The 22,224-nt window shown below is 39.9% G+C and overlaps 1 protein-coding gene across 2 annotated transcripts in view; it reads left to right on the top strand.

Annotated features, from left to right (window-relative positions):
• Nucleotides 1–20,618, top strand: part of ube4a (ubiquitination factor E4A (UFD2 homolog, yeast)) — a 28,541-nt gene extending 7,923 nt beyond the window's left edge. The window contains exons 4-21 of one of the 2 annotated variants that reach the window (XR_009802717.1): nucleotides 3,204–3,316; nucleotides 5,557–5,709; nucleotides 5,797–5,956; nucleotides 6,022–6,224; nucleotides 6,291–6,482; nucleotides 6,560–6,893; nucleotides 9,711–9,837; nucleotides 9,920–10,227; nucleotides 10,302–10,434; nucleotides 10,524–10,714; nucleotides 10,840–10,940; nucleotides 11,082–11,195; nucleotides 14,038–14,212; nucleotides 14,298–14,478; nucleotides 14,573–14,720; nucleotides 14,802–14,959; nucleotides 18,942–19,694; nucleotides 19,772–20,618. Coding sequence is in view for 1 of the 2 variants with exons in the window: in XM_061878678.1 (XP_061734662.1) it covers nucleotides 3,204–3,316; nucleotides 5,557–5,709; nucleotides 5,797–5,956; nucleotides 6,022–6,224; nucleotides 6,291–6,482; nucleotides 6,560–6,893; nucleotides 9,711–9,837; nucleotides 9,920–10,227; nucleotides 10,302–10,434; nucleotides 10,524–10,714; nucleotides 10,840–10,940; nucleotides 11,082–11,195; nucleotides 14,038–14,212; nucleotides 14,298–14,478; nucleotides 14,573–14,720; nucleotides 14,802–14,959; nucleotides 18,942–19,083 (2,933 nt within the window). In the remaining variant the exon portion in view is untranslated. Of the gene's footprint in view, nucleotides 1–3,203; nucleotides 3,317–5,556; nucleotides 5,710–5,796; nucleotides 5,957–6,021; nucleotides 6,225–6,290; nucleotides 6,483–6,559; nucleotides 6,894–9,710; nucleotides 9,838–9,919; nucleotides 10,228–10,301; nucleotides 10,435–10,523; nucleotides 10,715–10,839; nucleotides 10,941–11,081; nucleotides 11,196–14,037; nucleotides 14,213–14,297; nucleotides 14,479–14,572; nucleotides 14,721–14,801; nucleotides 14,960–18,941 lie in introns of both variants that reach the window. The other variant, XM_061878678.1, reaches the window with a different exon arrangement.
• Nucleotides 20,619–22,224: the final 1,606 nt, after the last annotated feature.

Below are 22,224 nucleotides of genomic sequence, written 5' to 3'. Positions count from 1 at the left end.
TTGACTATTTAAAATTCAAAATTCAACCGAAAAAAATTAAGAGAAAAACTAGCTAATTCGAATCTTTTTGAAAAAAATTAAAAAAATTATTTATGGAACCTCATTAGTAATTTTTCCTGATTAAGATTAATTTTAGAATTTTGATGACATGTTTTATATAGGTTAAAATCCACTTTGAAATAAGATTTAAATTTGATTCTACAGATTTTCTAGATTTGCCAGAATAATTTTTTTGAATTTTAATCATAATAAGTTTGAAGAAATATTTCACAAATATTCGTCATCGGAAAAACAGAAGCTAAAATGAAGAATCAAATTAAAATGTATTTATTATTATTTACAATTTTAAAAAAAAGTACTTGAACATTAATTTAAATTGTCAGGAAAGAAGAGGAGGGAATTTAAAAGGTAAAAAGGTATATGTGTTTAAAAATCCTAAAAACCTTTTTAATTGTTGTATGTTTTGTCTAAAATTGTCTTTCTCGAAGTTATAAAAAGCAAAGTAAAAAAAAAAATATATATTTATTTAAAGGGGAACATTATCACAATTTCAAAAGGGTTGAAAACAATAAAAATCAGTTCCCAGTGGCCTGTTGTATTTTTTGAAGTTTTTTTCAAAATTTTACCGGTCTCGGAATATCCCTAAATAAAGCTTTAAAGTGCCTTATTTTCGGCTCTTTGTGAAGACACTGGCCATTTCCCTGTGACGTCATACAGGGCTGCCAATGTAAACAAACAATGGGAATACTACAGCAAGATAGAGTGACATTAGCTCGGATTCAAACTTGGATTTCAGCGACTTAAGCGATTCAACAGATTACGCATGTATTGAAACAGATGGTTGGAGTATGAAAATATTGAAGAAGAAACTGAAGCTATTGAGCGAATAGCTATTGACGGTATTCATAGCCATAGCATGGCCGAATATCTGCGTTAGCATCGCTGGTAAAATGTGCGGACCAAACGATCAGGACTTTCGCATCTTTTGACACGGGAGCAAATTAAATCCGTCGATTGGTAAGTGTTTTTTTCGCATTAAATGTGGGTGGAAGGAAACGTAATATAGTTGCAAATGCATGTACAGGTTAACCATACATCTCTGTACCATGTCTGCTTTAGCACCGCCAGTAAATAGCATGTTAGCATCGATTAGCGTAGCATGTTAGCATCGATTAGCTGGCAGTCAAAATCAACAAAACTCACCTTTTTGATTTCGTTGACTATCGTTGCAAATGCATTCGCAGGTTATCCATACATCTCTGTGCCATGTCTGCCTTAGCATCGCCGGTCAAATGTGGAGACACTTTGGCACATTCAATGGGGGTCTGGCGGCAGACACTTTGGCATCTTCGGGCCAGTGGTGCAACTTGAATCCCTCCCTGTTAGTGTTGGTACACCCTCCGACAACACTCCGTCGAGGCATGATGTCTCCAAGGTTCCAAAAAATAGTCAAAAAAACGGAAAATAACAGAGCTGAGACCCCGGTGTTTGTAATGTGTTGAAAATGAAAATGGTGGGTGTGTTACCTCGGCGACGTCACATTCTGACGTCATCGCCTCCAGCTCGGTAAACAGAAAGGCGTTTGATTCGCCAAAATTCACCCATTTAGAGTTCGGAAATCGGTTAAAAAAATAGATGGTCTTTTTTCTGCACCATCAAGGTATATATTGACGCTTACATAGGTCTGGTGATAATGTTCCCCTTTAAACAAGTGAAGACCAAGTCTTTAAAATATTTTCTTGGATTTTCAAATTCTGTTTGAGTTTTGTCTCTCTTATAATTAAAAATGTCGAGCAAAGCGAGATCAGCTTGCTAGTAAATAAATAAAATTTAAAGAAATAGAGGCAGCTCACTGGTAAGTGCTGCTATTTGAGCTATTTTTAGAACAGGCCAGCGGGCTACTCATCTGGTCCTTACGGGCTACCTGGTGCCCACGGGCACCGCGTTGGTGACCCCTGCATTATGGTATATTTTCTAAGGATGTTCAAATCAGGCTTTTATGCTGCCGATCCTGATACGATCATGAGTGAGATCGGTCAAGACCAATAAGGATACCTATTATATGACATGAAACTATGTCATGTATTATACTGTAAGTGTGTTCATGTTCGAAATGAACTAAACAAAGATTATAAATTTAGAAATGTATTTAGAGTGAGTGCTATTGACCGTATCAAGACAATATTTAAACTACTTGCTAATTATTTTCCTGTGTGTGTAATATGTTAATCCTCGTCCTCCAATTATACTAATACAAAAAAATGCAGTTTATTTTCCGTAACAGAAGTGTTTATTATAAGCTTAGAGAAGCGACCCCACACAATGTATGGAGGCACACGGTTAGCTGTTAGCCACTTGTCAGCCACAGACGTAAAATAAATACAGTGTTAGCAAAAAGGGGAGAACTGTTTGTGATCGGCAACAAAAGACATTATTCAGCTTTAGCGATCACATACTTTTTTCACGAAAATCAGCCGATACTGATCTGTGGCCGATGGATTGGCACATCAATCGTTTTTTTATACGGACAAAGCGGGTCGTCTTATATTCGGAGTCTGGAGATTTACACATGCAAACCAGGAGGTGGCACCAAACGACCTCCTCCGAGCAACTCAGAGAAGGCTGATCAATATAGCAAGGTTATCAAACAACTATCGAGCAGCAAAGAAATTGTCTCATATTTTCATTTAAATCTACTTATCATATTTTTCTGAAAAAGAGAGCTTGTCTTATTTTCGGGTCAATTCAGTTGAGCCAAAACACAGGACAGGAGCAGTATCAAACATTCTGTCTTGAACAACACTAAAAGGCATACTCCTAAACATGTCTGTTATAGATGGTCTTTTGTTTGCCCGACCTGCTTTCAGTCCATAAAACCCTTATTTTGTCATGGTGTGATAGTTTCCAGTAACAGAAACATGACTCATCCCGCGTATATGGTCGGAAGTGTCAGTGTGACTTCATTGACACCGTGTCATGATGAGTCATTATTTTCAGGAAGTACGGCACCAAAAAGGGCCCAAGCTGTCCACTATTCACACACACATACACAAACACACTTGTACAAAGCACTAAAATGTATTCTTCTTTCGCTGAAATGGGAATAAAACCCTCTTTTTCTTGTCTTGTAAAATTGTACGGTGTTTTTCTTTTTTTTTTTTCAAATGCAATCAATCTATGCCTATTTTTATCTTTGCCTCTAGGTGACCCTAGTTTGAGAGGGGGAAATGGAATCCCGCCTCGCTGTGTTTACCTGGTGGAGATGGCGGCCGATCTGGACGGACAGGACTGGCTGGACATGGACAACATAGAGCAGGTTGAACGTCTGCCTGTTTCCGCTCAATGAAACTATTACAGTATTGTATGAAGGCCACCCTGAATATTACAAGACCGCTATTTCGACAAAAAAAAAATACTAAATTCATCTTTTTAATCACTCATCGCCACCTCATCGCCACCCTGCGATGAGGTGGCGACTTGTCCAGGGTGTACCCCGCCTTCCGCCCGATTGTAGCTGAGATAGGCGCCAGCGCCCCCCGCGACCCCGAAAGGGAATAAGCGGTAGAAAATGGATGGATGGATTTTTAATCAAAATCACTGAAATAAAACGATGAGACATATTTTCACTTAAACTTGACCCATTTTTTGGTGGGCAAAGGCAAAAAAAAATCTAGGTAGCTGGTCTGTTTGAGTGATGGGAAGAAAAGCTCTGAGATAAATTACTGGGGAAGAAGTGTGCTGCTTCCTGTCCATGTGGAAAATCTCTGTAAAACCCCAAATATAAGCCTTTCGTTTTTCAGCTCTTTCAATGGTAAAAAGTACTGTCATGTTTGTGGACTAAGAAGACAGAATTCTTCTTCTTTTTAATTCATGTTTTTAAAATCAGGGGGTCATTGTGATTTTTTGTCTACACTTAAAACACTTCCTTGTGGTCTACGTAACATGTAATGGGGGTTCTTTGGTCAAAATTTTGCATAGATTATGTTTTCCAGACCATCATTAAGCCACTTTTTGTCCGCCTCTTTAGGATACCGTATTTCGCCACCGCATGTAATATGCGCCTGCCTTGAATTTCTGCCGGGTCAAACTCGCTCCCCAAATTTATTAGCGCATGCTTCCTTTTGCCGCCGGGTCAAAGTCGTGACGTCACGAATGACATTGTCGTCATTTACAAAATGTCGGAGGATTTATTTTTGCTTTTACTATGTGTAAACCAGGGGTCTTGTTCCACAGCCATACAGATCACACTCATGGTTGTGATATAAAACAACTTGTCTTTAACACTCTTACTAATATGCGCCACGCTCTGTGAACCCACACCAAACACATTTCTGGAGAACATTGGCTCTGTAACACATTATAAACGAAACATAAGAATTACCCAGAATTCCAATGCATCCAGACTCTTGGCTATATTAATCACCCCGCTAGAGCCAATGTTCTCCAGAAATGTGTTTAGTGTGGGTTCACAGAGTGTGGCGCATATTAGTAAGAGTGTTAAAGTTGTTTATATCACAACCATCAGTGTAAAAGGTATGGCTGTTGACCAAGTATGCATTGCAATCTCGTATGAGAAACAGCGATGTGCATGCGTCGGACCGGCACGCAGATAGCATGGTGTAAAGGTGGCCGCGATGACATGTTGTAGAGCAGTGGTCCCCAACCACCCGGCCGCGGCCGTAGAATAATTAAAAAATTTTTATTTTATTTTTTTATTTCACATTCAATTTTTTACTGCATGCCATTGGTAAGCGCAGGGGTGACAAGAGGTTTTAAAATGATTAGCGCCTGCTTACTTTTACCGCATGCCTTGAAAAAGCGCAGGAGTGAGAAGAGGTTTTAAAATAATTAGCGCCCTGGTGGAGTCTACTGACAGATATATGTTCTAACTATACACTACTTCGTATTTGAATTGGAAACAGTGGAGAATTCATGTGGATGTACGAGCTGGCCTTCCCTAAAACGAGGATTGAGAAAAGAAGAAATTTACTGACCACAATGGCGGACTAGCACAAAGCTCTCCGGGTTAATTTCTACCATACGTGGAGATATCCGCTGATGTCACAAATTGAAAAAATAACACAAATTGGGCAAATTCCAAACGTCTCTTTTTCAGTAAGTATGAAGAAAGGCAAGATTGTTTTATAAATATCTCAGCCATGCCTACATGTTGTTTGTGTAAACATTTTCGGAACTTTTGGGACAAATACAACAAAAATAGGTACCAAAACCTGCGCAATCTTCGATCGTTTCAGAGCCGCGGGAGGAGGGGCTCTGCCTAAAAGTTTGAATTAATGTCTAAATGAGGACGTCAACCTCGCGGTGACGTAGCCAGTTGCAAAATCCCACGAACAGAGACATATAAAACTGCGTGCAAGCGCGTGCCCGAATTGCATGAACCTTATGATTTTATGCTTTGACATTGTTTACCATAACTATCTAATATTGCAACAACATTAATAAGTCAGAAAAGATGAAAATCACCATAGGTCCCCTTTAAACACATTTGGCTTACAGTATGTTTTGCGTTTTTTTTTTTTTTTTTTTTGCTTCTAGGCTCTCTTTAATCGCTTGCTGCTGCTGGAACCAGGAAACAACCTCCTTCACATGACCTCGTGCAGCGCTGTTAACCTCTCTGCTGACCGTGACGCTGGAGAGAAATGTGCCATCCCTTACCTTTTTGCTTGCTATCAGAGGGCAAAGGAAGAGGTAAAACATTGTTCACAGTCTTCATTTTGGGCTTTTTTTGGTCACTCTTTCATTGTTTAGTCGCTTTTTCCATTTTCTCTACATCAGGTGACAAAGGTACCTGAGAAGTTACTGCCATTTTCAGTTCGCTGTAAGAACCTGACGGTCTCGAACACGCGAACAGTTTTGCTCACCCCAGAGATCTACGTCAACCAACGCGTGTACGAGCAGCTTCTGGACCTGCTGTTGGATGCTTTCAGCAGAGCACGTAGGTTTAGCGAAAGGCCCGCCTTAAAAAAGCTTAATTTCTAATTGTCATTTATGTCGTTTCAGAGCCAGAGGAGGTGGTGGAGTTTGTTGAGGAAGTGATTGCTGGCCTGCTGTCAGACCAAGAGGTGCGGACTTTTGAGGAGGTGATGATCCCAGTGCTTGATATCCTTCAGGGAAGAACCAAGGACCTGGATCTGTGTCAGCCGCTCTTGTACTTCTACCTTGATGTCCTTCTGTACTTCAGCCACCAGAAAGACATCGCCAAGGTAAGGAAGCTCTTATTGATGTGTTATTTGCTCCAATTGCCAGAAAATATTCTATTGTGCTTGTAGGTATTGATGGTGCATAGTCAGCCCAAAGATCCAACAAATGGTTTGTTGTACCAGAAGAGCCTTTTAGGAACTATGTTGAGCGTGTCTTGCTTGCTGAAGACCCCAGGTGTGGTGGAGGGGCATGGTTACTTTCTCAACCCCTCTCGCTCAAGCTCTCAGGAGACTAAGGTCCAAGAGGCCAATATCCACCAGGTGAGCACTTCTGATCGTTTCCACCACACTGAGTGACAGTCTGTAACTGCATCAAGACTCAACATCTTCTTTTGCAGTTCTTGGGACAATTTCACGACAAACTGCACCAAATCTTTAAAAACTTGCTCCAGCGGTCGAGCGAGACACGGCACCTGCTGCTGTCGTGGTTGGGAAACTGTTTGCACGCCAATGCTGGCCGGGCTAAGATATGGGCCAATCAGATGCCAGAGATCTTCTTTCAGATGTACGCCTCGGATGCGTTCTTCTTAAATTTGGGCGCAGTGCTGCTGAAACTGTGCCAGCCCTTCTGCCGGCCGCACTCTCCTAAACTGCTCACGTTTAACCCCACGTACTGTGCAGTCAGAGAGCTAAGTGAAGAGGAGAGGCGCAGTCACAATGTGCATGCAAGAGGTAAATACACAAGTCAGGCAGTTCCCAAAAGTTAATATATCTACTCTAGGTAAAGTACTAAGTTATGGATATTAAGTATGCACATTATTGTTTTTTTTGCCAATATTTCCTGATTCTTAATCTATTTTGTAATTTTTTTTACAGTAAATTTTACTGTAATTTGTGAACTTCTAAAGTTAAGAACGAGTCAAACAAGGGTTGATTTGACGAACTTTACTTGTCTTTACCAAATATGACATCACTACTATGGTAGAGCTAACATCACATCCATTAAAATCAATAAAAACGTATTTCATGATTTCCATCTGTTAGTGTGTATGGAGGAGGGGGACGATCACGTCGTATTCTGCATAGCTCGTGGTGGTCTGTTCGCCGACATGGTCCATTGTATTTAGTGTAAAGCGTATCACTGATTAGGCTGTATTGTTGTATCTCTAGGCTGCTGTAGTGGCGTTTTGCTGCTCCAGGAAGCAATCCAGTTTTTCCCCTGGAGCTTTTATGTCGCGTCTTGGTGTCAATGATTGACATTTTAGGCAGTCATACCCAGCTCACCTAAACGGCAGACTCGCACCACTGCCACTGAAGAAGGCTGAGGCTAGCTTTAAGCAGCTTTGCCTACGCAGGCATCTTCATTGACTTTAAAGACATTGGTCCTGGCGACGTTTCAGGGATGCTTGTGAGGTTTGATGTGTCGAAGCCATATGTTTTTTATTTTTCTTATCTCCTCGCAGTGTTTGCATGTCATTTGGTCCGGGCAGCACCCGGGATGTCTTCCTCTGATGTGTAACTAGAACTAGTGAGCTTAGAGGCAGTTTTGAACCCCCTATGAAGTAGAATCAGAATCATCTATCTATCCATCCATTTTCTACCGCTTGTTGCTTTTGGTGTCGTGGGGGGGTGCTGGAGCCTATCTCAACTGCATTCAGGCGGTAGATGGATATAGTTTATTAAGCCCCGAGTGGAAATTGAGATTTTCAGCACAATCCCATTCAAGAGCAGACAAACATTACAATGAGACAAAACAGGGCCGCTGACGGGTCAGTTAGCCGCCGGTGGGAAACAGTTAAACGCTGGGGGGAGGGGGGATGAGTAAAGAAATATTCAGTTTTAGACTGGGTTCCTGGGGAGGGGATCCAAACTGAGGCCAAGGAAAAAAACTCAATAGCCATAGCACACATAAAGATGTTACATATAATCCACAAAACTTGCAACAGAGGGGAGGGAGTCGGGTCTACAAAGGCAGGCTGCTTCTATCACAGCGCTGCTCAGCTGTCCATCACCCCTAAGGGATTCAAGCAGTGGTGAAGGCATGGGGCGGTGGTTAGGGTTATGTGTGTGCATATGCCCATTGTCCAGGGTGTAGTGTTGTTGTGTCTATTGGCCTGGAGTTGCTCTGCACGCATTACGAGCAAAGTTCAACTCCTGGGTGTTGGTGCGCTTGATTTGTTCACTCTGACCCACCTACTGCACAAATTGGTTTTGCCTCATTTGAGTTAAAGAAAAAATGTTTTGTTCATTGCAGCCATTTTTCAATGTTATTGGATTATTGATGTGTCGCCATAATTCCTAATAGGGGCCCAATAATTATTGTGCACCCCGAATTAGAATACTTAAGAGCAGGGGTGTCAAACGTACAGACCCGCGAACAGGTTTTATCCGGCCCGCGGGATGAGTTTGCTTAGTATAAAAATGTACCTAAAATTTTTGAATGAAAAAAAAAAACGCTGTTCTAAATGTGTCCACTGGATGTCGCAATAGCAATTTTTTGTATCTTTGTAGATGATGCTACATATGTACTAAATAAACAACATGATGTTAGTACATCAGTCAAGGAAAATTATCTATCTACATAAATAACATACTGTAATTTGATTTAGATATAATTTTTTTATCTTGATTGATTGAACATTAACACCAATGTGTTCACTGATGAACATTATCACATATTTTCTTCACAAAATATAAATAACTACAAATAAAGTATATATACTATTAACCGCAAAAGGTAATTATTAAAAAAAACAAAAAAACACCATTGTGATTTGTACAATTTCAGAATGTGCTTGTTATTTTTGTCTATATTGTGTATTTATACGAGGCATACCAAAGACTATAAAAATGGGACCCATTTCCTCCCTGCTTGACACTCAGCATTAAGGGGTTAGAATTGGGGGTTATATCACCAAAACGATTCCCGAGCGCGGCCACAGCTGATGCTCACTGCTCCCCTCACCTCCCAGGGGGTGGAACAAGGGGATGGGTCAAATGCAGAGATTAATTTTGCCACACCTTGTGTGTGTGTGACTATCAGTGGTACTTTAACTTTTAACTTTATTTTTTAAACAAAGAAAACAATCTGAAGTTGGCTTTATTTTTAAGTTATCATGTCATGATTTTACCAATCCAGCCCACTTGGGAGCAGATTCTTCTCCGCATGGCCCCCAATCTAAAATGAGTATGACACCCCTGCTTTAGAGTACTCAGTGTAAGGCTTGTATAGCAGTATCAATTTATTATATATTGAAAATAAATCAATATACAAAAAATTGTAAATAAAAGGCATCAAGTAATTACACTTTAGTGTCGAAAATGTAATTATTTTGTGTGAACATCATAGTTATCAGTCTAGAATTCACCAGAGCTTCACAGGTTGTTACTGGACTGCGATTTACTTTTTGCAGTATTAGCCCTTGAGAAGATGCACTGCAAAAAAAATGCTTGCTGATGTACTCATTTTTGTTTTGTATTTACAATAGAATTGTCTAATGGAGTACATGAAGTTTTGTAATTGAATAATATGCTGTATTCTACGCCTAGGTCTCGACAAAGAAACCTGTCTAACCCCCGTGCCCTCGCCGCTCCAACTGGAGCTTGCAGAGTCTTACAGCTTGCTGACAGAAAACCTTGTCCTCACACAGGTCACCCTGCATCTCGGCTTCCACAGGTTCATAAAGGCTTAAATAAAAAAGATTAATTTGCCAAAACAAAACCCTTAGTCTAATAGAGTCCATGTCGTCTTTGTGCAGGCTTCACGAACAGCTGGTCAAGATGAACCAGTCCCTTCACCGGCTCCAGGTGACATGCCAGGAGGCTCATCAAACAGGAAACCCCATGTCGGAGCAGCTACTGGAACAGTTTGAGCGCCTGATGACTGTCTACCTGTCGACCAAAGCTGCCACCACACAGCCCGCCATGCTGCAATGCTGCCTTAATCTCCATTCGTCCGTCGCTGCTCTCATGGTTCAGTTTGCTATGGGGAACCATGGCCCCGAACATGTAGCACTCAGTTTTCCGCTACCCTACCTGCAGAGCACCATGCTTTGCTTTGTACCAGGTAAGGTTTATGAATGATGATGAAATGTGGGCTATGATATTAGGTATTCTGCAGAGCCTTTCTATGTTTTTCAGAGTTTTTTGCAGAGAACTTGGGAGATTTTTTTATCTTCCTGCGTCAATTTGCTGATGAGGTTTTAGAGTGCTCGGCTGAAAGCCTCGAACAGATTCTTAACTTCATCACTGTCTTCATGGGTAATGTAGAGAGGTATCATCTAGGTTTTGAACATGTCAGATAAGACAAAATATAGCTCACAAAAAGCCTTTAATAGTTTTGTCTTTTGGCATCCATAACAGAATGAAGAACCCACATTTAAGAGCAAAGCTTGCTGAGGTCCTGGAGGCGGTGATGCCCCACATGGAGCCGACAGCGCCAAGTGCTTCTCAGCCTATCGTCTTCCAGCGTGAGAGAATCTTCTGCTCTTACAGATATGCACCTCAGCTGGCTGAAGCCCTCATCACTGTGTTTGTTGACATTGAGTTTACAGGTGAGCCACAAAGGCTACAACTTGGGTATTCACAGCATTAATACCGATTGTATTGCTGGGTCTAGTAAAAACAAACATGGTTGTGTTCTTCACAACTTTACCTTGTCTTTTCCATCCTTCTCCAGGTGATCCTCATCAGTTTGAACAGAAGTTCAACTACAGAAGACCCATGTATCCCATCCTCAAGTTCATGTGGGGTGAAAATAACTACAGAGAGAGTATCAAGGTATGAAGAGTGCTTTTTGTATGGTTATTTTTATCCAAGTTTGAAAAAAAGGTTGAAATATTCAACAGTGGTGTATTAATAAATCAATGCTTTTGTTTTTAGATAGTAAGTGTTTTTGTTGTTGTTTTTGACATCCCTTAGCATTTGGCAGACTATGCATCGAAGAACCTGGAGGCCATGCAACCTCCTCTGTTCCTCAGATTCCTAAATTTGCTGATGAATGATGCCATCTTCCTTTTAGATGAAGCTATCCAGGTGAGACAAACCTCATGTCCAAATCTATATTGCCCCCTGTCCAATGAAAACCCTGTACTGTATGTCCTAAATGCCGTTCGTCGTTGCATGTTGAAAACCATGTACTGTAGGTCCCAAATGCGCACCTCAACTCTGATGAAAAACATGTAAATATGTCCCAAATGTATACACTTATATAGGTGGACGTGCCATGGAACCCAAATTTTTGTCCGTTTTTTTCCCCCACCACCGTCAGTCGAGTTGTTTTTCACCAAATTATCACGGATTTACAAACTTACACAGGAAATATTTATGAAAGTCTCCAAAAAGAAGGACCCAGTGATGTCCAAACCTACTTGTGGATAGTTACCCCCCCCCATTCTGTAATGTATTATCCACCATTTACATCACGTCCAAAAAAACAACTATTTCTGTAAAACGCAATCTCGGGAACAATACATTCTATATTTTATGGACCCTGCCGACCACGTTTTATTGAACTTTGTCCGATGACAAGCATGTATGTCCCAAATGCGAATTACAGCTGTACGATGAAAACCATGACTCAAATGCGTATGCCGGACAATAAAAAACATGTACAGCAGGGGCCAACAACATTTTTGAAACCAAGAGGTACTTCTTGGGTACTGATTAATGCGAAGAGCTACTAGTTTGATACACACTTAAATAAATTGCCAGAAATAGCCAGTTTGCTCAATTTACCTTTAATAAATAAATAAATATATATATATATATATAAATGGGTATTTCTGCCTGTCATTCCGTCGTACATTTTTTTTCCTTTTACGGAAGGTTTTTTGTAGAGAACAAATGATGAAAAAAAACACTTAATTGAACGGTTTAAAAGAGGAGAAAACACGAAAAAAAAGAAAATTTTATTTTGAAACACAGTTTATCTTCAATTTCGACTCTTTAGAAGTCCAAATTCAACCGAGAAAAAATGAAGAGAAAAACTAGCTAATTCTAATCTTTTTGAAAAAATTTAAAAAAGAATTTATGGAACATCATTAGTAATTTTTCCTGATTAAGATTAATTCTACAATTTTGATGAAATGTTTTAAATAGGTTAAAATCCAATCTGCAGTTTGTTATAATATGTAACAAATTGGACCAAGCTATATTTCTAACAGAGACAAATCATTATTTCTTCTAGATTTTCCAGAATAAAAATTTTAAAAGAAATTCAAAAGACTTTGAAAAAAGATTTACATTTGATTGTACAGAGTATCTTGATTTGCCAGAATATGTTTTTTTAATTTTAATCATAATAAGTTTGAAGAAAATTTCCCCAAATATTTTTCGTCGAAAAAACAGAAGCTAAAATGAAGAATTAAATTAAAATATATCTATTATTCTTTACAATAAAAAAAAAATATTACTTGAACATTGATTTAAATTGTCAGGAAAGAAGAGGAAGGAATTAAAAAGGTAAAAAGATATATGTGTTTAAAAATCCTAAAGTCATTTTTAAGGTTGTATTTTTTTCTCTAAAATTGTCTTTCTGAAAGTTATAAGAAGCAAAGTTAAAAAATAAATGAATTTATTTAAACAAGTAAAGACCAAGTCTTTAAAATATTTTCTTGGATTTTCAAATTCTATTTGAGTTTTGTCTCTCTTAGAATTAAAAATGTCGAGCAAAGCGAGACCAGCTTGCTGGTAAATAAATAAAATTTTAGAAATAGAGGCAGCTCACTGGTAAGTGCTGCTATTTGAGCTATTTTTAGAACAGGCCAGCTACTCATCTGGTCCTTACGGGCAACCTGGTGACCCCTGATGTACAGTATGTCCCAAATGTGTATTGCCTCTGTAGGATGAAAACCATGACTCAAATGCTTGTCATCTCTGGAAGATCAAATCATGTATGTCCCAAATGTGTATCACCGCTATACGGTGAAAACCATGTATATCTTAAATGCATATTGCTGCTGTACGATAAAAACCATGTACATTACCGTATGTCCCAAATGCCGCTGTATGTTGTAAACCATCTAGGCCTATATCACAAATGCGTATAAATGAAAACCAAGTTTTCCCCTCTTTAAAATTTCAACAGCAATATAATACACTTTTACAGTAAGTTATATGGTAAACACACCACAAACCACTCTTATTTACACATCTATAGCAGTAGAATCTATGTTTTTGCTGTAGGTTGTACATGTTCATTTCAATGTTTGATATTGTGAAGGGCAGTACGGTGGAATAGAGGTTAGTGTGTGTGCCTCACAATACAAGGGTCATGGGTTCGATTACCGGTCTTTCTGTGTGGAGTTTGCATGTTCTCCCCGTGACTGCTTGGGTTGCCTCCGGGTACTCCGGCTGCCTCCCACCTCAAAAGTCGTAAACCTGGGGATAGGTTGATTGGCAACAGTAAATTGGCCCTAGTGTGTGAATGTGAGAGTGAATGTTGTCTGTCTATCTGTGTTGGCCCTGCAATGAGGTGGCGACTTGTCCTGGGAGTACCCCGCCATCCGCCCGAGTGCAGCTGGGATAGGCTCCAGCACCCCCACAACCCTGAGAGTGACAAGCAGTAGAAAATGGATCGATGGTTATTGTAAAGAGGACACACTGTTTTCTGTTTTAAAAAATAAAAAATATTCGAGTTTCTGTGAATCAATATGTGGAACGGTAAAACATGTTTACACAAAGCTCACTGTGTCAACAAAGCAAGGCATTTACTTGGAAATCAATAGACCCCGTTGGCGTGCATGCACCAATTAGACTTGATTTTCCAGAAATATACCTTTTTATTGTCAGCAATCTGCTCAAAACATAATGTTAGCCAGAGTTTTTTTTTAAAATTTTTTATTTCTGGTATTATGGTATTTTTTCTGTTTTTCAGTACCTGAGTAAAATCAAGATCCTTCAGCTGGAGCGGGACAGAGGGGAGTGGGATGACCTGGCGCCCGACGCTCGACGAGAGAGGGAGTCGAGTCTGCAGATGTTTGGACAGCTGGGCCGATTTCACAACATCATGTCAAACGAGACCATCGGCACGCTGGCCTTCCTCACCTCAGGTCAGAGTAGAAAGATTGCATTGTTTTAAATACCTGCTTTTCTTTTTGCAACAATGTCCCACTTTTTTTTTTGCCTCCCTTCCAGAGATTAAGGGCATCTTTGTGCACCCTTTCCTGGCTGAGAGGATCATCTCCATGCTCAACTACTTCCTACAGCACCTGGTGGGTCCCAAGATGGGGGCTCTCAAAGTGAAGGACTTCAGCGAGTTTGACTTCAAGCCCCAGCAGCTTGTCTCTGACATTTGCACCATCTACCTGAACTTGGGGTATGCGCCGATGAACACTCCTTTTGTTTGCCGCAGGTGCAATGTATTTGCTTTGGTTTCCAGATAAAGACCTATTTGTATATTTCGTTGGCAGTGATGAGGAGAATTTCTGCGCTACAGTCCCTAAGGATGGACGATCGTACTCCCCTATTCTCTTCTCCCAGATGCTGAGGGTACTGAAGAAGATCAACAAGCCCGGGGACATGATTGTGGCCTTTGGACTCCTTGCTGATAAAATAAAGGTATGACTTCACTCTGGGGGGTGGGGTGCATGTATAAATAAAATGAGTATCTTTTAATCTGTTACTCTGCCTGTCCTCTAGTCCCATGCAGATAGACAACAGCAGGAGGAGGAGACTTACGCAGATGCCCCAGAAGAGTTCTTAGACCCCATCATGTCCACAGTGATGCTCGACCCAGTTCTTCTCCCTTCCTCTAACGTCACCGTAGACCGCTCAACTATAGCAAGACATCTCCTCAGGTTAGTGACCAAGAATGACGGGGAGGTACGCATCGTCCCGGGAAAAGTAATGTATAGGAGCCACGATATACAGTAGTGGAAGGTTTATACTGCTCTAATTCTAGTCACAGATTTTTTTTTTTTAAATGACAGAAATGCTGTCCCGTTTTTAACGACCTAATACAAAAATCATGTAAATGACAGGAGTGTCCTGCTGTTTGAGAAACTACTGCAAAAAAATTCTAGTCAGATATATTTTATGTGGAATCTACAGCAAAAACATTAGTCCTTTATATTTTATATCACAAGACTTCCTATAAATAGAGTAGCATTCCAATTCTAAATTAAGATTTATATTTTAGTCGACTAAATTTACTGTGATTTTTAGCCGACAAAAATCTTTTGTCGACTAAAACTTCAATGAAAACATTTTGACTAAAGCTAAAATACATTTTCGTCAAAAGATTATGACTAAAGTTAAGTTAAAGTACCAATGATTGTCACACACACACTAGGTGTGGTGAAATGTGTCCTACATTTGACACATCCCCTTGTTAACCCCTGGGAGGTGAGGAGAGCAGTGGGCAGCAGTGGTGCCACGCCCGGGTATTATTTTTGGTGATTTAACCTCCAATCCCAACCCTTGATGCTGAGTGCCAAGTAGGGAGTTAATGGGGCCCATTTTTATAGTCTTTGGTATGACTCGGCCGGGGTTTGCACTCATTACCTACCGATCTCAGGGCGGACACTCTAATCAATAGGCCACTGGGTAGGCTAAGACTAAATTAAAACTAAGTTAAAAACTGCTGTCAAAATTAAAACTGGTGTCTTACCTTAAAGGCCTACTGAAATGAGATTTTCTTATTTAAACGGGGATAGCAGGTCCATTCTATGTGTCATACTTGATCATTTCGCGATATTGCCATATTTTTGCTGAAAGGATTTAGTAGAGAACATCGACTATAAAGTTCGCAACTTTTGGTCGCTAATAAAAAAGCCTTGCCTTTACCGGAAGTAGCAGACGATGACGTCACAAGGGTGAGGGCTCCTCACGTGCTTACATTATTTATAATGGGAGCCTCCAGAGGCAAGAGCTATTCGGACCGAGAAAACGACAATTTCCCCATTAATTTGAGCGAGGATGAAAGATTTGTGGATGATGATATTTATAGCGAAAGACTAGAAAAAAAATTAAGTAAAGTTTAAAAAAAAAAAAAAGGCGAATGCATTGGGAAGGATTCAGATGTTTTTAGACACATCTACTAGGATAATTCTGGGAAAGCCCTTATCTTTCTATTGTGTTGCTAGTGTTTTAGTGAGATTAAATAGTACCTGATAATCGGAGGGGTGTGTCCACGGGTATATTGACGCCAGTCTCTGAGGGAAGTCGACGGCAGCTGCATGGACGGCGCAAGCTCAGCTGATCCCAGCTGATCTCCGGTAAGAGGCGACTTTTTACCACAATTTTCTCACCGAAACCTGCCGGTTGACAAGTGGTCGGGAACCATGTTCGCTTGATTTCTCTGATCCATAGTAAAGCTTCACATCCGGGAATTTTAAACAAGGAAACACTGTGTGTTTGTGTGGCTAAAGGCTAAAGCTTCCCACCTCCATCTTTCTACTTTGACTTCTCCATTATTAATTGAACAAATTGCAAAAGATTCAGCAACACAGATGTCCAGAATACTGTGTAAATGCGCGATGAAAAGAGAAGACTTTTAGCCGCAAGTGGTGCTGCGCTAATATGTCCCCTCCAACTCGAGACGTCACGCGCACGCGTCATCATTCCGCAACGTTTTCAACAAGAAACTCAGCGGGAAATTTAAAATTGTAATTTAGTAAACTAAACGGGCCGTATTGGCATGTGTTGCAATGTTAATATTTCATCATTGATTTATAAACTATCAGACTGCGTGGTCGGTAGTAGTGGGTTTCACTAGGCCTTTAAGTCCAAGGAGCTCTGCATGATAGGTGGGCTCCAGTGTTTTTGCAGTAGCCTAACATTAAATCTCCATATGAAATGAAACTATTTGCTGTTTTTAAGAATCTACTACAAAAAAACACAAGTCAGGGAGCCTCAATGGACAGGAACCCTCTGCTGTTTTTTGGGAATCCACTGCAAAACGCAAGTTAAAAGATCCTCTGGCATGCGCTGCTGTTTTTCAAACTGCAAAGGCGCTAATCAAAGAAGCTTCATAAAATAGTTTCATTTATTTAGGCTCCTCAAAACTTAAATTTAAATTAAAAATTTAAGATCCAAAAAACATAAATTACTTAAATTTATTCTGTATATGAAAGTAAACTTGCTGTTTTTTTGGAATCTACTACAACAAAGTGGTCAGTCAAATAGCCTCAATATGACAATAACCCCCTGTTGCAAAACACAAGTAAAAAGATACTGTGTATCACAGCAGTGCTCTGCTCTTTTTTTATATATAAAAATGCTATTTGAAGAAACTCTTGCAGTAAACTCTTAAGACAACAGTTATTCTATGTGAAATAAAAACATTTTGTTTTTAGGAATTCACTTTTAAAACATTGGTCAAGAATCCTCTATATGACTGTAATTCTGCTGTTTTTAATACTCTACTGCAAAAAATACTACTCAAAATATCCTTTGTTTTAACTGCATAAACCCCTGTCAAAAAAGTTCTTGCAGTTTGCTCTTACAACAACAGTTAATCGATATGAAAGGAAATTATTTGCAGTTTTAAGGAACATACTACAAAAACACTAGTCAAAGACCTTCTGTATGACAGGAACCCTCTTCTGTTTTATGGAATCTACTGCAAAAATGCTAATTGAAACACTGTAGTCATCGGAACTCTATGTGATAGGTGTGTGCTTGTGTTTTTGCTATAGGCTCTCAAAAATGATAGTAAATCTCTATTTGAAAGGAAACTTCTTTGCTGTTTTTTGAAATGTACTACAAAAACCTGAGTCGAAGATCCTCTACATGCATACTTGCCAACCCTCCCGATTTTCTCGGGAGACTCCCGAATTTTAGTGCCCCTCTCGAAAATTTTCTGAGGCATCCATTTTCCCGAATTTCTCGCGATTTCCACCCGGACAACAATATTAGGGGCGTGCCTTAAAGGCAAGGCCTTTAGCGTCCTCTCTCACATGAAACCTTCACCTGTCCAGGTGTCCGCTTTTCCTCCATGTAAACAGCGTGCCGGCCTAGTCACATAATGATGTAGCGTTGGACGGGTTTAACAATGGTCTTTACTCAAAGATGTCAAGAAATGCTAACACGTTGTATGATCTTTTAACTGGTTTAATGATGACTTTAATTTCAAACACACACACACACACACAAAAGTGAATGCAAATCATACTTGGTCAACAGCCATACATGTCACACTGACGGTGGCCGTATAAACAACTTTAACACTGTTACTAATTTGCGCCACACTGTCAACCCACACCAAACAAGAATGACAATCATCAGAACATCCGCACGATAACACAAACTGAACAAATACCCAGAATCCCTTGCAGCACTAACTCTTCCGGGGCGCTACAATAACATCTACGGCTTTCGGAGCTCAGTGCACAACTACACACACAACAAGAAGGAGACGAAGCAGAAGAACGAAGAAAAGACATGGCGACGATGAGTAAGAAGAAGAAATACGCTTGCAAGTTCCAAAATGATTGGAAAAAAGAATTTCATTTCATCCAGGACAGCTCGAAGGGGAAGGGGTACTGCACCTCAACCCCCCGCCCTCCATCTCCCGAATTCGGAGGTCTCAAGGTTGGCAAGTGTGACAAGAACCCTGTGCTGTTCGTTAGAATGTACTGCAAAAATGCTAGTCAAAGATCCTCTATAAGGCAGGAACCGTCTGCTGTTTTTAGTAACTACTGCGAAAAAGCTAATTGGAAATCATTTATAAGATTTAGACAAATGATCAGCCATGAAACCAGTCCATGCCCTTATGCGCACATTCAAGTGTGTTCTTTTGTGTGTGTGCTACATGACGAGTTGTGTGTTTTGTTCCAGTGACCAGACAGACCCGTTCAACCGCAGCCCTCTCACCATGGACCAGATCAGGCCAAACGAGGAGCTCAAACAACAGATCTTACAGTGGCTAGAAAAGCATAAGCAGGAGCGGCTGCAGCTAGCTACATGCGACAATACTTGATAACCATGCCTTCTGTGCCTAACAGTGACTGTATATCCCGCCATCTTTCTCTTTTTATTAATACAGCCTTCATGCAACAGACTGTAGAACTCCATGATGACAAGCTGTTTGCTTTTGACCTCCAAACGTGGCCAATTATCACTTTAGTACTTGCTGATTATTCCACATAACTTAACAGCTCACCAGATTTTATACTGCTAACACAAGTATTTTGTGGCGCTTTGATAGCAGAATTATGTAGTATAGCTGATGATAGTCACAGAATAACAATGCAGCACTTTTAGTTCATGCTGCATGCTCTGTGTAAATAAAATGTAACTAAATTTACCTATAGATAAAAAAAAAAAAATTCAAATTGGTGTGGGTTTGATTTCCAATCATTATTTGAATTGGTTTTATAGTGCAGTTGCAGTGACAGCTACATGTACATAAGCACATAAAAATGTAACAACCCGTGAAAGTGCACACTATATGCATAGCACAATGCTTCAGTTTTAAATGTAAAAAAATCTTCTAAATACATCTATTGTATTCGTTAGGTTTACATTTAACTGGTGCTTTTTGATGACAAACAACTGGACTAGAAAGATATATTGAAAATCATCGCAAATGTGAGTATACAAACGGATATACACAGTGTTGCTAATTATTTGGAGGTGCTGAACACTCATTTCTCTTTAAATTCCAGTCCAACGCCTTTAAGGCAGAAGAGGAAAAAGGTAATTCTTCATGAATATTTACTTCAATGTAATATTTCCAGTGTTTAGATCAACAAACGTACATTATATGCAACACTTTTCACCCTCCCAATTGCCCTTTAAAAAACCATCGACATGAAAACCGTTGACTGATGTACCGTTTTTGAAGGATTTGATGTACTGCAGCTGAACGATGCCTAACACTTTTAAGTACCGGTAATTTTTTTGATATACAGAATGCTGCAAATTGGAAAAGATGATCATTTAAAAAATAAAATACAATAAAATAGGCTTCACGGTGGCAGAGGGGTTAGTGCGTCTGCCTCACAATACGAAGGTCCTGCAGTCCTGGGTTCAAATCCAGGCTCGGGATCTTTCTGTGTGGAGTTTGCATGTTCTCCCCGTGAATGCGTGGGTTCCCTCCGGGTACTCCGGCTTCCTCCCACTTCCAAAGACATGCACCTGGGGATAGGTTGATTGGCAACACTAAATTGGCCCTAGTGTGTGAATGTGAGTGTGAATGTTGTCTGTCTATCTGTGTTGGCCCTGCGATGAGGTGGCGACTTGTCCAGGGTGTACCCTGCCTTCCGCCCGATTGTAGCTGAGATAGGCGCCAGCGCCCCCCGCGACCCCAAAAGGGAATAAGCGGTAGAAAATGGATGGATGGATACAATAAAATATGGATGTAATCTGATCATATATGTGAAACAAGGATGGCATGCGTGTGCGACATGTTGAATATCTTAAGGTGAAATTAAGATGCTCCTGTTTGTTTTATTGTCAAATTTTATTTGAGTGTACAGTATGATGTAACAAATAAAACTAATGTGTGTTGTATAGGCCGTTTCCCTTTTTATGCTAGTTTTATGTGCAACTTCAATTGTGTAAAATAAGAGTGAGTCAAAGGTCCTCAATATGACAGGAGCACCCTGCTGTTTTTGAAGGTATTACTGCAAAAATGCTAATAAGAGAAGCTCTGTATGAGTCAAAGATCCTTTATGTAACAGGAGCGTTCTGTTGTTTTAAAGGAGCTATTGCAAAAGCGCCAATCAAATATACTTCATATAAGAGGAACACTTCTGGTTTTAGGAATCTACTGTAAAAGTATTCTATGACCGGAGCACACCACTGTTTTTAGGAATATACAACAAAAATAAGGGTCAAAAACCCTCGAAAACAGGAGCGCTCTGCTGTTTTAGGACTCTAGTGCAGAAATCATTTGACAGGAACACTGCCCTTTTTAGAAATTTGCTGCCAAAAATCATCTAAAAAAAAAAAAAGTAAAAAATACTCGATGACAGGAACACTTTGCTGTTTGCAGGGCTCTCCTACCAAAACGCTGTTTTTAGGGAACTGTATTAAGTAGATAAAACACCAGAGTACTGTAACAAAAAGGATCTTTGACACCATTTTTGAATAAAGGGACAAGCGGTAGTAAATGGATGGATGGATGGGCTTTAGAAACAGCAGCCCTCCTACTGTATAAAGCAGGGCTATTCTATCAAACAGTTTTGGGGTCCACAATTACAGAAAAACAAGGAAAGGGATGCTTTACTTCTTCCGTCACTATTACTGTATTCTTCTTTTGTACAAACCCTGTTTCCATATGAGTTGGGAAATTGTCTTAGATGTAAATATAAACGGAATACAAAGATTTGCAAATCCTTTTCAACCCATATTCAATTGAATGCACTACAAAGACAAGATATTTAATGTTCAAACTCATAAACTTAATTTTTTTTGCAAATAATAATGAACTTGGAATTTCATGGCTGCAACGCATGCCAAAGTAGTTGGGAAAGGGCATGTTCACCACTGTGTTACATCACCTTTTCTTTTAACAACACTCAAGAAATGTTTGGAAACTGAAGAAAATAATTGTTGAAGCTTTGAAAGTGTAATTTTTTCCCATTCTTGTATTATGTAGAACTTCAGTCGTTCAACAGTCTGGGGTCTCCGCTGTCGTATTTTACGCTTCATAATGCGCCACACATTTTTGATGGGAGACAGTTCTGGACTGCAGGCGGGCCAGGAAAGTACCCGCACTCTTTTTTTACGAACCCACGCTGTTATAACACTTGTCTTGCTGAAATAAGCAGGGGCGTCCATGATAACGTTGCTTGGATGACAACATATGTTGCTCCAAAACCTGTATGGACCTTTCAGCATTAATGGTGCCTTCACTGATGTGAAGTGAATTATATTTATATAGCGCTTTTTCTCTAGTGACTCAAAGCGCTTTACATAGTGAAACCCAATATCTAATTTTTTTATTTTTTACATTTAAACCAGTGTGGGTGACACTGGGAGCAGGTGGGTAAAGTGTCTTGCCCAAGGACACAATGGCAGTGACTAGGATGGCAGAAGCGGGATTTGAACCTGCAATCCTCAAGTTGCTGGCACAGCCGCTCTACCAACCGAGCTATACCATCCCCCTGATGTG

This window comes from Nerophis ophidion, linkage group LG18 (assembly GCF_033978795.1).
Source record: "Nerophis ophidion isolate RoL-2023_Sa linkage group LG18, RoL_Noph_v1.0, whole genome shotgun sequence".
Lineage (NCBI taxonomy): Eukaryota > Metazoa > Chordata > Actinopteri > Syngnathiformes > Syngnathidae > Nerophis > Nerophis ophidion.
This window is presented reverse-complemented; position numbering and strand designations above follow the sequence as displayed.